This window comes from Geotrypetes seraphini, chromosome 5 (genome assembly GCF_902459505.1).
Source record: "Geotrypetes seraphini chromosome 5, aGeoSer1.1, whole genome shotgun sequence".
In the NCBI taxonomy this organism is placed as follows: domain Eukaryota; kingdom Metazoa; phylum Chordata; class Amphibia; order Gymnophiona; family Dermophiidae; genus Geotrypetes; species Geotrypetes seraphini.
In genome coordinates this window covers 91760880-91776008 of record NC_047088.1, presented here as the reverse complement: position 1 = coordinate 91776008, position 15129 = coordinate 91760880, and the positions used below count along the sequence as shown (strand labels likewise).

The 15129-nt window shown below is 49.2% G+C and overlaps 1 protein-coding gene across 4 annotated transcripts in view; it reads left to right on the top strand.

Moving 5' to 3' along the window:
• The window catches only part of ATXN2L (ataxin 2 like), a 414538-nt gene that overhangs the window by 64676 nt on the left and 334733 nt on the right, over positions 1–15129 (top strand). For all 4 annotated transcript variants that reach the window (XM_033946500.1, XM_033946501.1, XM_033946502.1 and 1 more), the window contains exon 3: positions 9866–9922. In XM_033946500.1, coding sequence (XP_033802391.1) covers positions 9866–9922 — 57 coding nt within the window. The remainder of the gene's footprint in view (positions 1–9865; positions 9923–15129) is intronic.

Sequence of the window (15129 nt, the reverse complement as noted above, 5' to 3'; positions counted from 1 at the left end):
CGAAGAGGCAGAAAGGGAGAGACAGAGGAAGAAAGAGTGTGAAATTTACAGACCCAACGCCAAGCCTTCCTCAAGGGTCGATGCAATACTTTCATGGAAAGAGATTCAGGTAGAAGAGAAGGGACAGAATACAGATAGGCACTAAAGTGAGCAGAAGAAAAACAAGAAAGTTCTAGAGAAGTGTTAGTGAAAGCTGAAGTACCCCGAAAGAGGTCATTAATATGTCGCATGCCACAACCAATCGTCAAATAACGAAGATTCAATAAGCCCAAACCCCCTCTATACCAGGGAGTCGCCGCCCGCTTATAAGACAAACGAGGTCTCTTACCAGCCCAAAGAAATTTCTGTACTAGACGCTCTATTCTACGCTCATCGCGAAAAGTCAAATAAAGGGGAAGGACCTGAAAAACATAAAGCCAACAGGGAACTAAGAGCATGTTATACAAGTGTACCCGGCCCAGAAGCAAGAAAGGAAGAGATTCCCAAAGGTGCAACTTATTGTGTAAAGCCTGAAACAGCGGCGTGACATTTAACCGGTACAAATCAGATAAATCTAACAAAATGGTAACCCCTAAATACCGTAAAGTGGAATCAGCCCAACGAAGAGGGAACGCACCCCTCCAGGAAGTGCGTAAATCCGGCGGAAAAGGTAAGGCCAAGGATTTATCCAAATTAAGGGACAGCCCTGAATGAAACCCAAATTCAGAAATGAGATCCAGAGCTGCCGGGAGAGAATCTTCAGGGTGGGTAAGAATTAAGAACATATCATCTGCATACGCCAGGGTCTTAAGTTCGAAGTCGCCAACTGAGAGACCTCGAACCTCCGCGAATCCCCGAAGAGTGCATAACAAGGGTTCCAAAGAAAGAAGAAACAGAAGAGGGGAAAGAGGGCAACCCTGTCGGGTGCCACGAAGAATAGGGAAAGAATCTGAGCGGGTCCCATTAACCAGCAAAGAAGCATGCGGATTAGAGTAGAGGGAACTCACGGCATCCAAAAAGAATCCCCCGAGCCCCACATACTCCAAGGTACGAAACAAAAACGACCAATGAATGCTATCAAACGCCTTGGAGGCATCTAGGCTAACAAATAAGGTCGGAATATGGCGAGATTGGCACTGAGCAAGAGCGAAAAGGACCTTACGGACATTGTGTACAGACTGGCGGCCCCTAACAAAGCCAACCTGATCTTCATGTATAAGCTGTGGTAAATGAGGAGCAAGACGATCAGCCAGCATGCGTGCAAAGAGCTTGAGGTCAACGTTTATTAAAGAAATGGGGCGGTAGGACCCGGGCAAGTCCGCTTCTTTACCCGGCTTCAAGAGTAAGGTAATAAGGGCCTCATTCGCAAAGCGTGGAAAGGAACCACGGGCAACAGCTTCATTAAAATATGCCAACAATGGTCCAGAAAGAGAAGGAGAAAGGATCCGATAGAAGTCACCCGAGAACCCATCTGGGCCTGGTGCCCAATCAGAGCGGAGCGATTTAATAGCAGATTCTAATTCAGCTGCCCGGAACGGACTATTAAGAGAAGAAACCGTAGCCTCCGACAAACGAGGGAGCCCAGAAGAGTGAAGATAGTCTGTCACCATCTCCAAAGAAGCATCTTCCGAAGCGTCATATAACCGACGAAAAAAGTCAAACAAAACCCCGGAGATTTCAGAAGTTTGGGACACCACCCCACCACCCTTGGTCCGTAAAGACAAAATCGGTTTCCTCCCAGTCGTAGCGTTAACCAAACGAGCCATAAGGCGGCCGGGTTTATTCCCATAACGATGAAAGCGATGCTGGTAAAAAACTTTACATTTTTGAAAACGAGAATGAAGAAGGGAGTTCAAGGCCACCTGAGTAGACAGATAACAGTCTCGAGTCTCCTGGGAAGGGTGAAGAGAAAAGGACCGCTTCGCCAAACGCAAGGCCCGCTCGAGAGTAACAATCCCCTGATTAATACGCCTGGAACGGGCACACAGAAATGAAATGATTTGACCTCGAATCACCGTCTTCCCAGCCTCCCAAAACAAAATAGGATCATCCAAGTGGGAAGCATTATTCGTGGGAATAGTCATCCCATTGGGCCTGCAAAAAGGTACGAAATTCCGTATCCTGTGCAAGATAGAAGGGAAACCGCCAGAACGACGCTCGGAGGTATGAAGAATCCAAGAAAACATCTATCCATATAGGGGCATGATCCGATATAGATAGAGGTCCAATCTCAGCCGATTGAACGGAAGGAAACAAACAGGAAGACAAGAAGATATAATCCAAGCGAGACCAAGTGCCATGGGCACGAGAAAGATGAGTGTAATCGCGAACTTCAGGGTGCAGGAGGCGCCAAGGGTCCACAACCGAAAGAGAGTCACAAAAATCCGAAAGAAGGTGACCCTTAGAACCCAAGGAAGAAACGGGAGATCCGGATTTATCCTGATCAGGAGTCATGACCAAGTTAAAATCTCCCAGGAGAAATAGAGGATCACCAGGAAAACGAGAACAAATTTGGAGCAACCGCCAGAATTGGGGCCATAAACCACTAACAAAAGATATGAGCGCCCTCCCAAGGTAAGACGTAAGAGCAGGGATCGGCCGTCGGACTCCTTATCCAAAACCTGGACACCAATGGGAGAAGACTTGCGGACCAACACAGCAATGCCCCCATGACGGCCCAAAGAGGAAGCAAAGTACACCTCTCCCACCCAGGATCGACGCAACTTAAGATGTTCTACATCGGTCAATCTAGTTTCTTGTAGACATGCAATATCTGACTGATAACGCTGTAGAGCTGCAATTATTTTGGATCTCTTAACAGGCGACGTAATCCCCCCTACATTCCAAGATGTAATTCTAAAAGGGGTACTCACAGCTGAAAGGCAGGAAAGATGCAAGAGAAGAAAAAGGAATCCAAAAGAAAACTACCCCAAGGGCCCAGCCCCCCCCCAGAGTAGCAGTGACCACCAAAGAAGAACAATGCAACAAATATGGAAAAAAAGATCACAGCAAAATTGAAGCAAACACTGTGAAGGAGGACCCCCCACCCCCAAATACCAACCCCATCCCCCCAACCCACCCCCGTTCCCCAAACCCCCCCCCACCCCCCAGAAACAAACCCTCCAAGAACCCATCCAGAATGAAAACCCCGTCCCACATACGTGGAACAAAGATAGAGTCACAAAGACGCAGGTAGGGCCCCAAATCCCTCAAACCCATCCCCATCATAGACAAGCAGAACATCCCATCCAGCCATCACACACTCCGAAGGAGCCATAGGAGAGCGAAGCTAAGAAACAAAATAACCCCCAAACCCGGGGAGTAACACAGCCCAATGCCAGCTGGCCTAAAGGATCACCAAGGAGCCTCTTAAGGGGCGTGTAATCCAAGCAGTCATAATACAGTCAACCCCACTGGCACGATGCTAAAAGTGAGCAAACACCAACCCCCAGTCACACAAATACTCCCCCCCAGCACCCACGCCCAGCAATACACACACATGTCCGCCCCAAACAAAACATAGCTCCCACAAACATACGCCAACCCGCCAAGAGAAACAAACCCCCGACTCAGGCAGGAAACCAACTCCCCCCCCATTAGCACAACACCCATATAACCCCTAAGAACATCCACAACTAACAAGGACTCCTAAAAAACAAACAGCAATGCCCTAAACAGAAACTTGAAAAGTACAAAACAGCAAATCCAGGCATACACCTACAGAATGACAAATTATATTGAAAACATAAAATGTAACAAGAATGGGCCAGAAACCAGCCCAAACTCTGGGTGAAAAGGAATGGTCGAAGTCCAGGAGGCTAAAGGGCCAAAAGAATCAAGCTGGAGCAATGCTCAAAGGGCTAGCAATGGCCCAAACAGAGTAAAGCCACTCAAATGAGGGAGAACAGCACCATTCAACAATTCTGCTACAGAACTCAGGTGGCCGATGAGGGTCCCGCTTCTCCCGGTAGGGAATCCAGGTAGTTCTGTGCCGCCTCTGCGGTAGCAAAAACCTGCCATCTTGTAGAAGTCCAAACTTTTAATTGCGCCGGGTAGAGAAGTTGAAACCGGTGCTTCCGATCGAACAGAGCAGAGCACACTCGGGAGAAGCGCCGCCTGCGCTCCTGCAGCGCCGGAGAATAATCTTGGAACAGGCGAACCGGAACTCCATCATACTGAAGCATATTCCTCTTTTGCCGGTATTGCTTCATCAACTCAGCCTTCACGGCTGAGTTGTGGATCTTAAAGATGGTGACCCGAGCTCGATCACTGCCATCGAAGCGCCGGCCCAGGCGGTGCGCCCGATCGAGTTGCAGGGGGCCCACACCAGCCGGAAGAGGGAACTCCGTCCGGAGCCAGGACTCCAAAGCAGTTAGAAGGCGGGATTCAGAAACCGCTTCGGGGAGGCCAATCAAGCGCAAGTTGTCCCGTCTTGAGCGGTTTTCAAGATCTTCCAGCTTGTCCGCTTGCCGCTTGAGTTGCGCCTGCATCGCCGCCAGATCCACAGAGGAAGCAGAGTGGGCATCTTCCACCTGTGATACCCGTTGCTCAAGCTCGCCTGTTCGCCTCGTGGTCTCCCCCAAAAGAATCTCCAACGATGTTAATTGACCAGACAGTTGGTCAAAGTGGGAATCCAAGGCCCGCACGACCGAGGCAGATAGTGCAGCTATGTGAGCCTCCGACAAGGGGAGCGCGGAACCGGAGTCACCCGCCGCCATCTTGAAGTCCGGCCGCGCCGATCTGGTCTCCCTGTCTCTTGTGGAGCGACACGATTTGCCACTCATGGCCGGGCTAGGCACGGTAGGAAACCTTTCCATGTACTACCCCGATCGGGCAGTAAAGATCAGAGCTGGTAAAAACGCTGGATCAGGTTCAAAGGGACCTGGGGCCCCGGAGCACGAGCAAGGCACGTCTTGCTCGGCTCAACACATCACGTGACCCCAGCAAGTAATTTTATATCATTTTCATTCTATTCATTCATAGAAAATAAAGTCTAGATAATGCCAGTCACATAACAAAACATGATTTTACAAAAATAATTCCCTGCACAGTCAAGCCTGCAAGGATTACTAGATGTCTTTCAGCAGCCCCCCTCCCTCCCTCCCCCTTACTTTTGTGGCCAAGTCAAAATGATCTACCAACAATAAAATTTTAAAAACACAAAGCACGCTGTACGCAGAGAAAATGTTAATTATCATTTATATTCCGCGGGTTTTCAAAGAGGTCAAGGCAGATGACTTTAAGCAATGTCACCTCAGTAACAACTATACAAAAATAGACAAATATTCCCCCTCCCTTTTTACTAAACTGCGATAACGGTTTTTAGCGCAGGGAGCTGCGCTGAATGCCCCACGCTGCACTCTCGACGCTCATAGGCTCCCTGCGCTAAAAACCGCTATTGCGTTTTAGTAAAAGGGGGCCATAGTGCAAAATACTACAGCAGATATAAATTCTCAAAACGGACACATTTTGATCACTAAGTTGAAAATAAAATCATTTTTCCTACCCTTTTGCCTGGTGATTTCATGAGTCTCTGGTCCTTCTTCTTTCTTCTCCTCCCCCCCCCTTTCTTTCTCTCTCCCCCTGGCTCCCCTCTTTATTTCTGCCTTTCTTTCTCTCTCCTCCTGGCTCTCCTCTTTCTTTCTGCCTTTCTTTCTCTCCCCCTTGACCCCCTCTTTATTTCTGCCTTTCTTTCTCTCTTCCCCTGGCCTCCCTCTTTATTTCTCTCTCCCCCTGGCCCTCCTCTTTCTTTCTGCCTTTCTTTCTCTCCCTCTTGACCCCCTCTTTATTTCTGCCTTTCTTTCTCTCTCCCCCTGGCCCCCCCTCTTTATTTTTTTCTTTTCTTTCTCTCTCCCCTTAGCCCCCACAAAGCCATCGTGCCAATTTCTCCACTTCCACGATTCTTTCCCTACCCTCACCCCCAAGCCAGCAGCCGATTTCTCCCTGCTCCTTCCCTGATGTCCTGAACTTCATCGGGCAGCAGCAGCAGCATTCATAATTCACTGCTGTTGCCCGCTTCAGGCCTTCCTCTCTGTCGGGTCCTGTCTTCATGAAAACAGGAAGTAGGCAGGACCTGGCAGAGAACAAGGCCTGAAGCCGGCAACAGCAGCGAATTGTAAACGCTGCTGCTGCCCGAAGAAGGTAAAGGAGCACGAGACAGACCGCTTCTCCCCCCTCCCAGCCGAACCCTCGCTGACCCTCCTATCTTCCCCCCTCCGTGAACCTTTCCGACCCTCCCAGCGAGAGCAGCAAACCTCCTTCGCGGCTTTCTCCTCCCTCTGCCGCATCACTGATGACGTCATCAGTGATGCAGCAGAGGGAGGAGAAAGCCGACGCTACTGGAGGGAGGTTTGCTGCTTTCGCTGGGAGGGTCGGAAAGGTTCACTTGGGGGGGAGAGATAGGAGGGTCAGCGGGGGTTCGGCTGGGAGGGGGGAGAAGCGGTCTGCCTCGGTGCTCCAAGGCCTGGCGCCATTACCTTTTTCGCCCTCCCGCCCCCCCTTGGTACGCTACTGCTCTCCAGCTCTCCTTAGTTTGCTGGTTTTCTTTTTCGGCGACCGGCACGCACGGCTGCTCAAAGTTCAATCTTCTGCTCTGCTGCAACTTCCTGTTTCCGGTTGGGTCAGAGCAGAAGATTGAATACTGAGCAGCCACGCGTGCGCGGCTCTTTTGAAAGCGTTCCGGTCGCCGAAAAAGAAAGCTGGCAAACTAAGGTGAGGTGGAGAGAGGAAGCTGGTTAAACGATCGAGCCAGCGTGCGGGTGGGCGAGTGGGGGCTGCGGGGACCGCATGATCTTTTATGCCTCACTGCGGTGACAAGACCATTCACCGCTCCACGGGGCGGTGATGGCCTTGTCCCCGTCCCCGCAGAGGCTGCTAATTTTCATTCCCCGTTTTTGGCGGGTTACCCGCGGCTAAACGCAGTAGCTGCGGGTAATCCGCCACCGTGTCATTCTCTAATATAAACTGCTTATGTGTTACCTTTGACCCAGGAAGAACAATAACAGACTGAGGAATATACCATTAGCAAAATCCATCCTTCCAATCACGCTGAAAAAACAATTTACATAAGAAACCCATGTAATGACATCCAAAATACAAATTACAATCCCCGAACCAAAGTGAAGATCTTTCTTTCATTTCACCAAGAAGACTGAACCGATAAATTCAAATGCTAGAAATTGATATAGTTCAATCCACATTGACCCCTCACACTAGCACAAATCCATCGCTATCGCACATATCCTTATAAAGAAATATTTCTGGATCAGGCATAAAGTAAGAACAATACATTATTTCTTTCATAAATATTATGAAAAAAGGATGGATCAGTTATTGATCCATTGTCTGAAAGACATTCCCAATAGTCAGATAATACCATATAAATTTCTAAGCTTTATTACAGATAAAGTGCAAAAACCACACTTATTTATAATGCGCATACTTACTGTCAAAGATCAGGAAATCATATAAATTCAACTTTTAACTCAGTTTTTTGCACATGGTTTTGAAAGTCTGGTCAATGTTTGCCAAAATAGCTTGTGGATAGGTTTACTGTCTGCCTGATGAAGTGGTCATAGGTGCATTAAGGTCTGCAATAATATGCTGTTCAGGGATCCAGCATATGTCTCTGCGGGGAGGCCAGTGAAATGACCGTGCAGGACCTTGTGGATGCAAAAAATTAACCAGAATGTCACATTCTTCCATTGAAATTTCACATACATGACCAATCCACCATTTGAGGCTGCCGCAGTGGAACCTTAACATTGTTTTGAAGGACCTTACTAAAGTTCCTTTTGAGCCGCTCAAGGATGCATCCCTTTTGGACCTTACGGTCAAGGCAGTGTTCTTAGTGATGATCGTCTCGGAAAGATGCGTTTCAAAGCTGCAGGTGCTCTTGTAAAGAACCATTTCTTAGGATGAAGGAAGCGGGTGTGACCCTCCATGTTGTTCCTTCCGAAGTCTGTTTCCAATTTTCACATCAATCAGAAGTTGTCTGCCTGCCTTTTAGCCCACAGGATCAGATAAGCAAGACAAGGTATTACGGAAGCTACCTTATATGTCCTAAGGGTCTTACTCCACTACTTGGAGAGGGCCAGTGATTTTTTTAATCTTTCTGACCATCTGTTTGAGTCACGCCAAAAAGACCACATGTAGAGTGCACCTGTTTTCATATCCCTCCATAAAATCCTGTCATTATAAGAAGTTCCTTGAGGGAACCCTATCATTTTATCTGTTCTATGTATTACTTCTTTCCCTGCCATGCCGGTTTTTCTGCATTATATTGTAAATGCTTTCTGTCTATCTGTTTTTAAGTCCATTATTCTAATTTTGTATTTTATCTGAATCCCATGTATTAGCTCACCTTGTTGTGAACCACCTAGAACTTTTTCGGTATGGTGGTATATAAGAATAAAATTATTATTATTAGTCCAGATGTGGTAAGCCAGCATCCAAGGCATCTATTGCCAGATGGATTCGCAAGGCCATTTTATCAACATACATCGTTGGTGGAATGCAGCCATTGGTGTGTCTCAAAGAGTACTCGACTAAGAGTGTCGCAGCATCATGGGTTGAGTCTTGGACAGTTCCTCCAGCTGAAATTTGTAGGGTGACTACTTGGTCTTCATATATTTGAGGTTTTACAGAGTGGGTGTGGTGGCTTGAGAGGACTCCACTTGTGGGGCCTTGTTTTTGTGGGCAGGCTCTGCTGTCCCACCCTAGACTATACCATTGCTCTGGTATATCGCCATTCATACAGAATCTGGAGTGGATGTAACACAGGGGTGTCCAATGTCGGTCCTCGAGGGCCGCAATCCAGTCGGGTTTTTAGGATTTCCCCAATGAATATGCTTTGAAAGCAGTGCATGTATATAGATCTCATGCATATTTATTGGGGAAATCCTAAAAACCCGACTGGATTGCGGCCCTCGAGGACCGACATTGGACACCCCTGATGTAACAGAATGGAAGATTAGGTTCTTACCTTTTGGTAATCTTCTTTCTGTTAATCCACTATCTATTATATATAGCCCACACTTTCTCTATTCTGGATTGCCTTCCTTTTCTGCCTTGGATGTTTCTCCTTCTAGGCTTGGATTGCTGCTCCTGCCAGCAGGATGGCCATATGTAAGTGCATTATTGAGCCTCTGGCTCCCTTGAAGTTCATGCTTATTATGTACAGTAGGTTGGTTATTACAGCTATGTTTTTCATTTACAAGTTGCAGAACAGAACTGTACCATAATGACAGGGAAGTTCCCCATACCCCTTCTGTGCGCTTTATTCTAGTGATGTTCGATTGCTTTGGGACTAAACTGAAGGGGGAACTATACTCCACTACTATGTGGGAGGTACTGAAAGCTGAGAGTGTGACTTCAATCCCAACCAGCAAACCGGGTCTTGCAGAACACCATTTGTACAGAATCCGTAGTGGATTAATAGATTACCAAAGGTAAGAACCTAATCTTCCATTCCCCAGATGCATAATGGGGAAAACTGATGTAATAAATTTTGTCCTAAAGGAGCTGTGGAAGACCTTGGAAGGATGCTCCTCTACATATCCTTGCTTTTTGTTTTCATTTTCATTGGGGACAACAGGAGGGGCATAAGACTCAGCTGCTGATTGCCTATACTGTATCCAAATAATTTTCTCAAATTTGATTTCAAGTCTGTCTGCTTTTAATTGCGTGTTGTGTAAATATTTTAAAACTGCATTGAAATAAGATATTTCTACATTTAGAAAGGAATAAATTATTTGTTGTAGACAGACCATACCATACTGTTGTGTTACAGACTAGATTAGTAAATTTAACATAACCGCCTAAAACTGAAAGATATTGGCGGGATAAAAGCCACCAATGTAATGTAATATTTGGTTTTCTCTTGCAGGTATTTGAAGGTGTTTATAATAATTCTCGAATGCTGCATTTTTTAACTGCAGTTGTGGTGAGTTGTGTGGTTTTTTTTTTTTTTGGTGGTAGTTCAGCCATGTTTTTTTTTTTTCTTTGTTGGCTAAAACTTTTTATACTGCATATACTGGCAAGCAGATATAAGCGGTCTATAGTCTAAAATAATAAAGATAAAATACATGAATAGAATGTCAGTCGATATAGGAAAGTATTCAACAGGCAGGCATTATCACTCTTCCATATACAGCATAGCCAGTTTACTATAAAAATCAACAAGTAAACCTACTTAAATGCCTTCTTAGGTTTAAGAAAAAGTGAATCTTGAGTGAGGATTTTAATCCAGAGAATCAGTTTATTGTAGATATGAGAAGGAAGGGTGAATCGCAATTTTTGAGGGGAGGGTTGGGTTGGGTTGAGAGAAGAAAGCTTGAGTGTTGAGTGGTTTCATGATCCATTTTGGGATTGGGCAATTTGGTAATTTGAACTGTGTGAGCAAAGAGAATACAACACTCAGTGAATATTAGAAAGAATTATGTAAAAGGGCCTGAACATCTGGAGAGCAAAATAACTTTCTGGAAATTTAATAGAATGAAATGGAACTTTTTTGTCATGTGAGAAACTTGTAGAAAGATGCATCATGTTCAAGAACTGGGTGGGTTAGAGAGAAACAAACCCATTTTTAAAAGGCCCAATGCATTTCTATGGGAGCAAAAGCATTTATGTACAGTGAAACAAACATAGCAGTTAGATAAATCTTACTTTAGAACTACTTTCCCTGTTCACTCACTACTCTCCTGATCACTCAAACTGCCCTTGCATCTGGCAAACTACTTTCACCCCAAAATCTACTTTATCCTAGGACAAGCATGCAGCATATTTCAAATGTGTCTGACCCTTGATCTGAAGGGAAGCCAGACGATTCTCACGTGTGGGTGACATTATCCATGGAGATTGGTACGGACAGTGCAAAAAGTGTACTGTCACTTTAAAAGTCTCAAGAATCGCCCATACCACGCATGGCACATGCCTTTCTGCCCAGCGTCGGCTCATGGGACCATCAGTTTTCTGCAGAGCTGAGAAGTTGTTTTTGTTGTTTCTTTGCAAGCGTCAAATTATTATTATTTGTTTTATTTTTTTTCATCCCGTTCACTTTTTTCTTCATAATTTTACTTTTATTTTGGTTGAAAATTTTCATTTTTGACCAATTTTTGTTTTATTTTGCCTTCAGGCTCTTTTCCACCTGTTCTCAGGCCAAGAGCGTTGAACAGCAAATCTCATTTTTCTTGCCTCCGAGGTGCTGCCCGAGCATTTCAACAAGTTGCTCCTCTCCATACTGCAGTAAGCCAGCTGTGTGGATTGGCTGAAATAAACCACGTTGTCCCTCCATCTGCTGCGTGCTTGGCTTCTCTTGCCCCAAGAAGTGGAATGTCAGTGAGCTTTTGACCAATTGGCTGAGGGTCCTGCCGAGCCTGCCAATAGGCGACGGCCAAAGGGGCTGGGCTATATACTTGAAATAACGCCGGCGGACAGCATGAGGCTCTCCAGGGAAACAGGAAAATGAAGGAGCCAGGGCTGGGAGGTAAAAGCAAATACAAGGAAGTGGGGAAGGTGTGGGTCTGTGTTCATAGTGAGGGCGCTTCCTCTTGCTTTTCCTCCTAATGGTTAGCATGGCTATGTTACAAATCTTCACATGTCAGTCTTGTATGAGAGTTTCTTTGTCCTGCTAGAAGGCATGGTGGTGAAGGGGTGCTGTGTGCTTGGAGGTTTTGTCTGTCCTGGGGGGGGAGATTTCATGGTGGTGAAGGGGTGCTGTGTGCATGGAGGCTTTGTCTGTCCTGTGGGGTGGGGGGAGGAGGAGGGCATGGTGGTTAAGGGTCGCTGTGTGCATGGATACCATATGGAAGAGGCAGAGAGAAAGAAGAGAATGACAAGAAGATGAGGAAAGCAGAAAACAGACAACAAAGGTAGAAAAAAAAATTCTATTTTTTTTTTTCTTGCCTTAGGATAAAGTAGTTTATCCCAGGACAAGCAGGCATGATAGTCTCACATGTGGGTGACGTCATCTACGGAGCCCCAGCGCGGACAGCTTTTCAAGCAAACTTGATTGAAGTTTCAAGTTTGCACACTGCACCACGCATGTGCTAGCCTTCTTGCCCACTAGAGGGCGCATCCCCACCTCGTGGTCCTCAGTTCTATTTCATCCGCGGAGCCAGAAGCCCTGTGGATAATTGTGTGCTCTAATTGCCTTCTGTCGCCGCGGCTGTGTACATTTTTTCGACGCGGTCGCTGCGTGTAATTTTCTTTCTTTCTTTGTTTTTCCTTTTTTCAAAAAAAAAAAAAAAAAAAAAAAATTTTCCTTTTTTCCGTTGCTCCGGTAGCCACGGCCCGGGAACCTCGTTTGTTCCCGGCCACGTTGTAGGCCCATGTCCCGGCCTGTTACGGGTTTTAAAAAGTGCGGTCGTTGTGACCGACTCCTTTCTATAACAGACCCTCATTGGTGCTGTTTACGGTGCTTGGGGCCCCAGCACCCCACAGACGCGTGTGACAAGTGTGCCACCTTCCAGAAGCGGGCACTCACACGCCGTAAGGCCCGCATGGCGGAGCTTTTCTCCGTCGAGTCCCCGCCCGGGAAGGCCTCGAGTTCGGCCTCGGCTTCGGCCCCGGCCTTGACCTCGGCCTTAACCTCGGCCTCGACCTCGGCTTCGGGACCCTCGGCTTCGCCTCGTCCCTCGATGCCATCGAAGCAGGTTGCCTCATCCAAAGCCTCGGGTAAGTCTCCACTTCCCTCCTCAGCTCCAGGATCGTCCAAAAAGCCATCCTCGGGCTCTTCGACGGCGGGAGGGTCCACCTCCGCCCAGCCCAAGGTGCCCAAGTCGATCGCCCCGAGGGAATACTCTAGACCGAGGTCGCCCTCTGAGGAGCGTCGGCAGGTGTTGCCCCCGGGGATGTCGATCCCGGCGTTCCAGGACTTGCTCCGGGCGTTGATCGCCTCGGAGCTGACCGGGGCCATTGAGCACCTGCAGCAGGCTTCGGCCTCGACTGCTTCAGTCTCGGTGGCCCCGCAGTTGGCGACCTCGGCCTCGGGTACCGGGGCTTCGGCTCCCGAGGCGCCGACGGCCTCAACCTCGGCATTGCCCTGGGACCCGGCTTCGAGGGGACAGCCGGAGCGTAGTGTGCGCCCACGCGACAAGGTGCGCCGGGTGCGGCGGCTCTCGTCTTCGTCCTCTGAGTCCTCGCGAGGTTCATCGCCTTCGGGCAAGCCTTGGGCGAGGCGCCGTCCGAGGAAGGCCAAGTGGTCTCGGGCCTCGCCTCGGCGGCGCGGTCGCTCATCGCCGGCCGGGGGCGATACCTTGCGGGTACGGGACCTCCGTGTGGATAATCCCAGCCTGTTTCGGTCCCCTGTCAGGGAGAGTTCCCGTGCTTCCTCGCCGGGGTGGAAGGGACGGGCTTCCATACCCCAGACCCCGGGGGGCTCCCCCAGGGGTTCCCTTAGACAGACTCGGTCTCCGACCCCTTCGAGGTCACAGGACTGTGCCTCATTGGGATCGGGATCGGCTAGGGAGCCGAGGTACTCCCTCGAGGCCTCTTCCTTCGGCTCGGCGGGGAAGTCTCGGTCACCCTCGCCTCCTGCTAGACCTTCATCCTTTACGAAGTTTGTGCAGGATATGGCGGGGGCTTTGGGTGTGGACTTGTTAGAGGGATCCAATTACACCAAGGAGTTTTTAGAGGGGCAGGATCTTCCTGCTCCCCCTCAGGAATCCCCTCGCCTCCCGATCAACAAGGTCCTCCATCAGACCTTCCTTAGGAATCTGGAGGCTCCTTTGACGGTCGCAGTGGTGCCCTCCAAAATGGAGTCAAAATATCGCACCATTCCCCTCAAGGGTTTCGAGAAGGGGCAACTCTCTCACAATTCGCTCCTGGTAGAGTCGGCGCTTAAGAGAACGCAGCCTTCCAGGGTGTCGGCAGCGGTCCCGCCTGGTAGGGAGGGCCGGACCCTAGACAAATTCGGCCGTCGCCTATATGCGAACTCTCTCATGGCAACGAGGGTGCTGAATTACGCCTTTTCGTACTCTTCATTCTTACGTGCGATGGTGAAGGACCTCCCCTCTTTTCGTGGGGTGATGCCGGAGTCCCATAGAGACAGGTTCGCCACCTTCATGTCGAATCTTTCCCAGCTGTGCCTTTACTTGTTCCACGCAGTATACGACGCTTTTGAACTTGCCTCGAGGGTATCTGCCTGTGCGGTGGCCATGCGCCGACTGGCGTGGCTTCGTACCCTCGAGATGGATTCAAATTTGCAAGAGCGCTTGGCGAACTTGCCGTGCGTCGGGTCGGAACTGTTTGACGACTCCTTAGAGGCGGCGACCAAGCGGCTTTCCGAACAGGAACGCTCCCTGGCCTCTTTGGTGCGCCCAAAGCCTAAGGCCCCTCAGCAGCGACCTTTCCGACAGCCCCCGAGGAGGTATCCTCAGAAGTCCACACCGGCCTTCTCAAGACCACCACCACGGCGCCCTCCCCAACAGGGTAGGGGTGGCCCTTCCAAGCCCGCCACGCAGGGAGCGGCCAAGCCCGCGCCGTCCTTTTGACGGGGTGTGCGGTTGGGGGCGGGCCCCCTCCGCGGTTTCGCCAGACCCCATTCCCATCGGGGGTCGCCTCAGCGCATTTTCCGGGACTTGGTCTGGGATCACGTCCGACGCTTGGGTGCTCCGGACCATCTCAGAGGGCTATTCGCTCAACTTCTCCGTGCAGCCTCCAGACATGCCACCAAGAGCTTGGCCGCAGTCGCGGAGCCAGTTGTCCCTTCTCCTGATCGAGGCGAGGGCCTTGTTGAGCCTCCGCGCCGTAGAGCTGGTGCCGCTCGATCAGAGGGGGCGGGGGTTTTACTCCCGTTACTTTTTGGTCCCAAAAAAGACAGGGGACTTGCGCCCCATTTTGGACCTTCGGAGGCTCAACAAGTGCCTGGTCCGGGAGAAGTTCCGTATGTTATCGCTTCCAGTTTTATATCCACTTTTGGAAGCAGGGGATTGGATGTGCTTCCTCGACTTGAAGGAAGCATATACCCATGTTCCGGTGCATCCCGCTTTCCGCAAGTTCTTGCGGTTCCAAGTGGGAGATTTGCACCTGCAGTATCGGGTTCTTCCCTTTGGTCTGGCGTCGTCCCCTCGGGTGTTCACCAAGTGTATGGTGGTGGTTGCGGCGGCTCTGCGCTCTCGGGGGCTGCAGGTTTTTCCCTACCTGGACGAT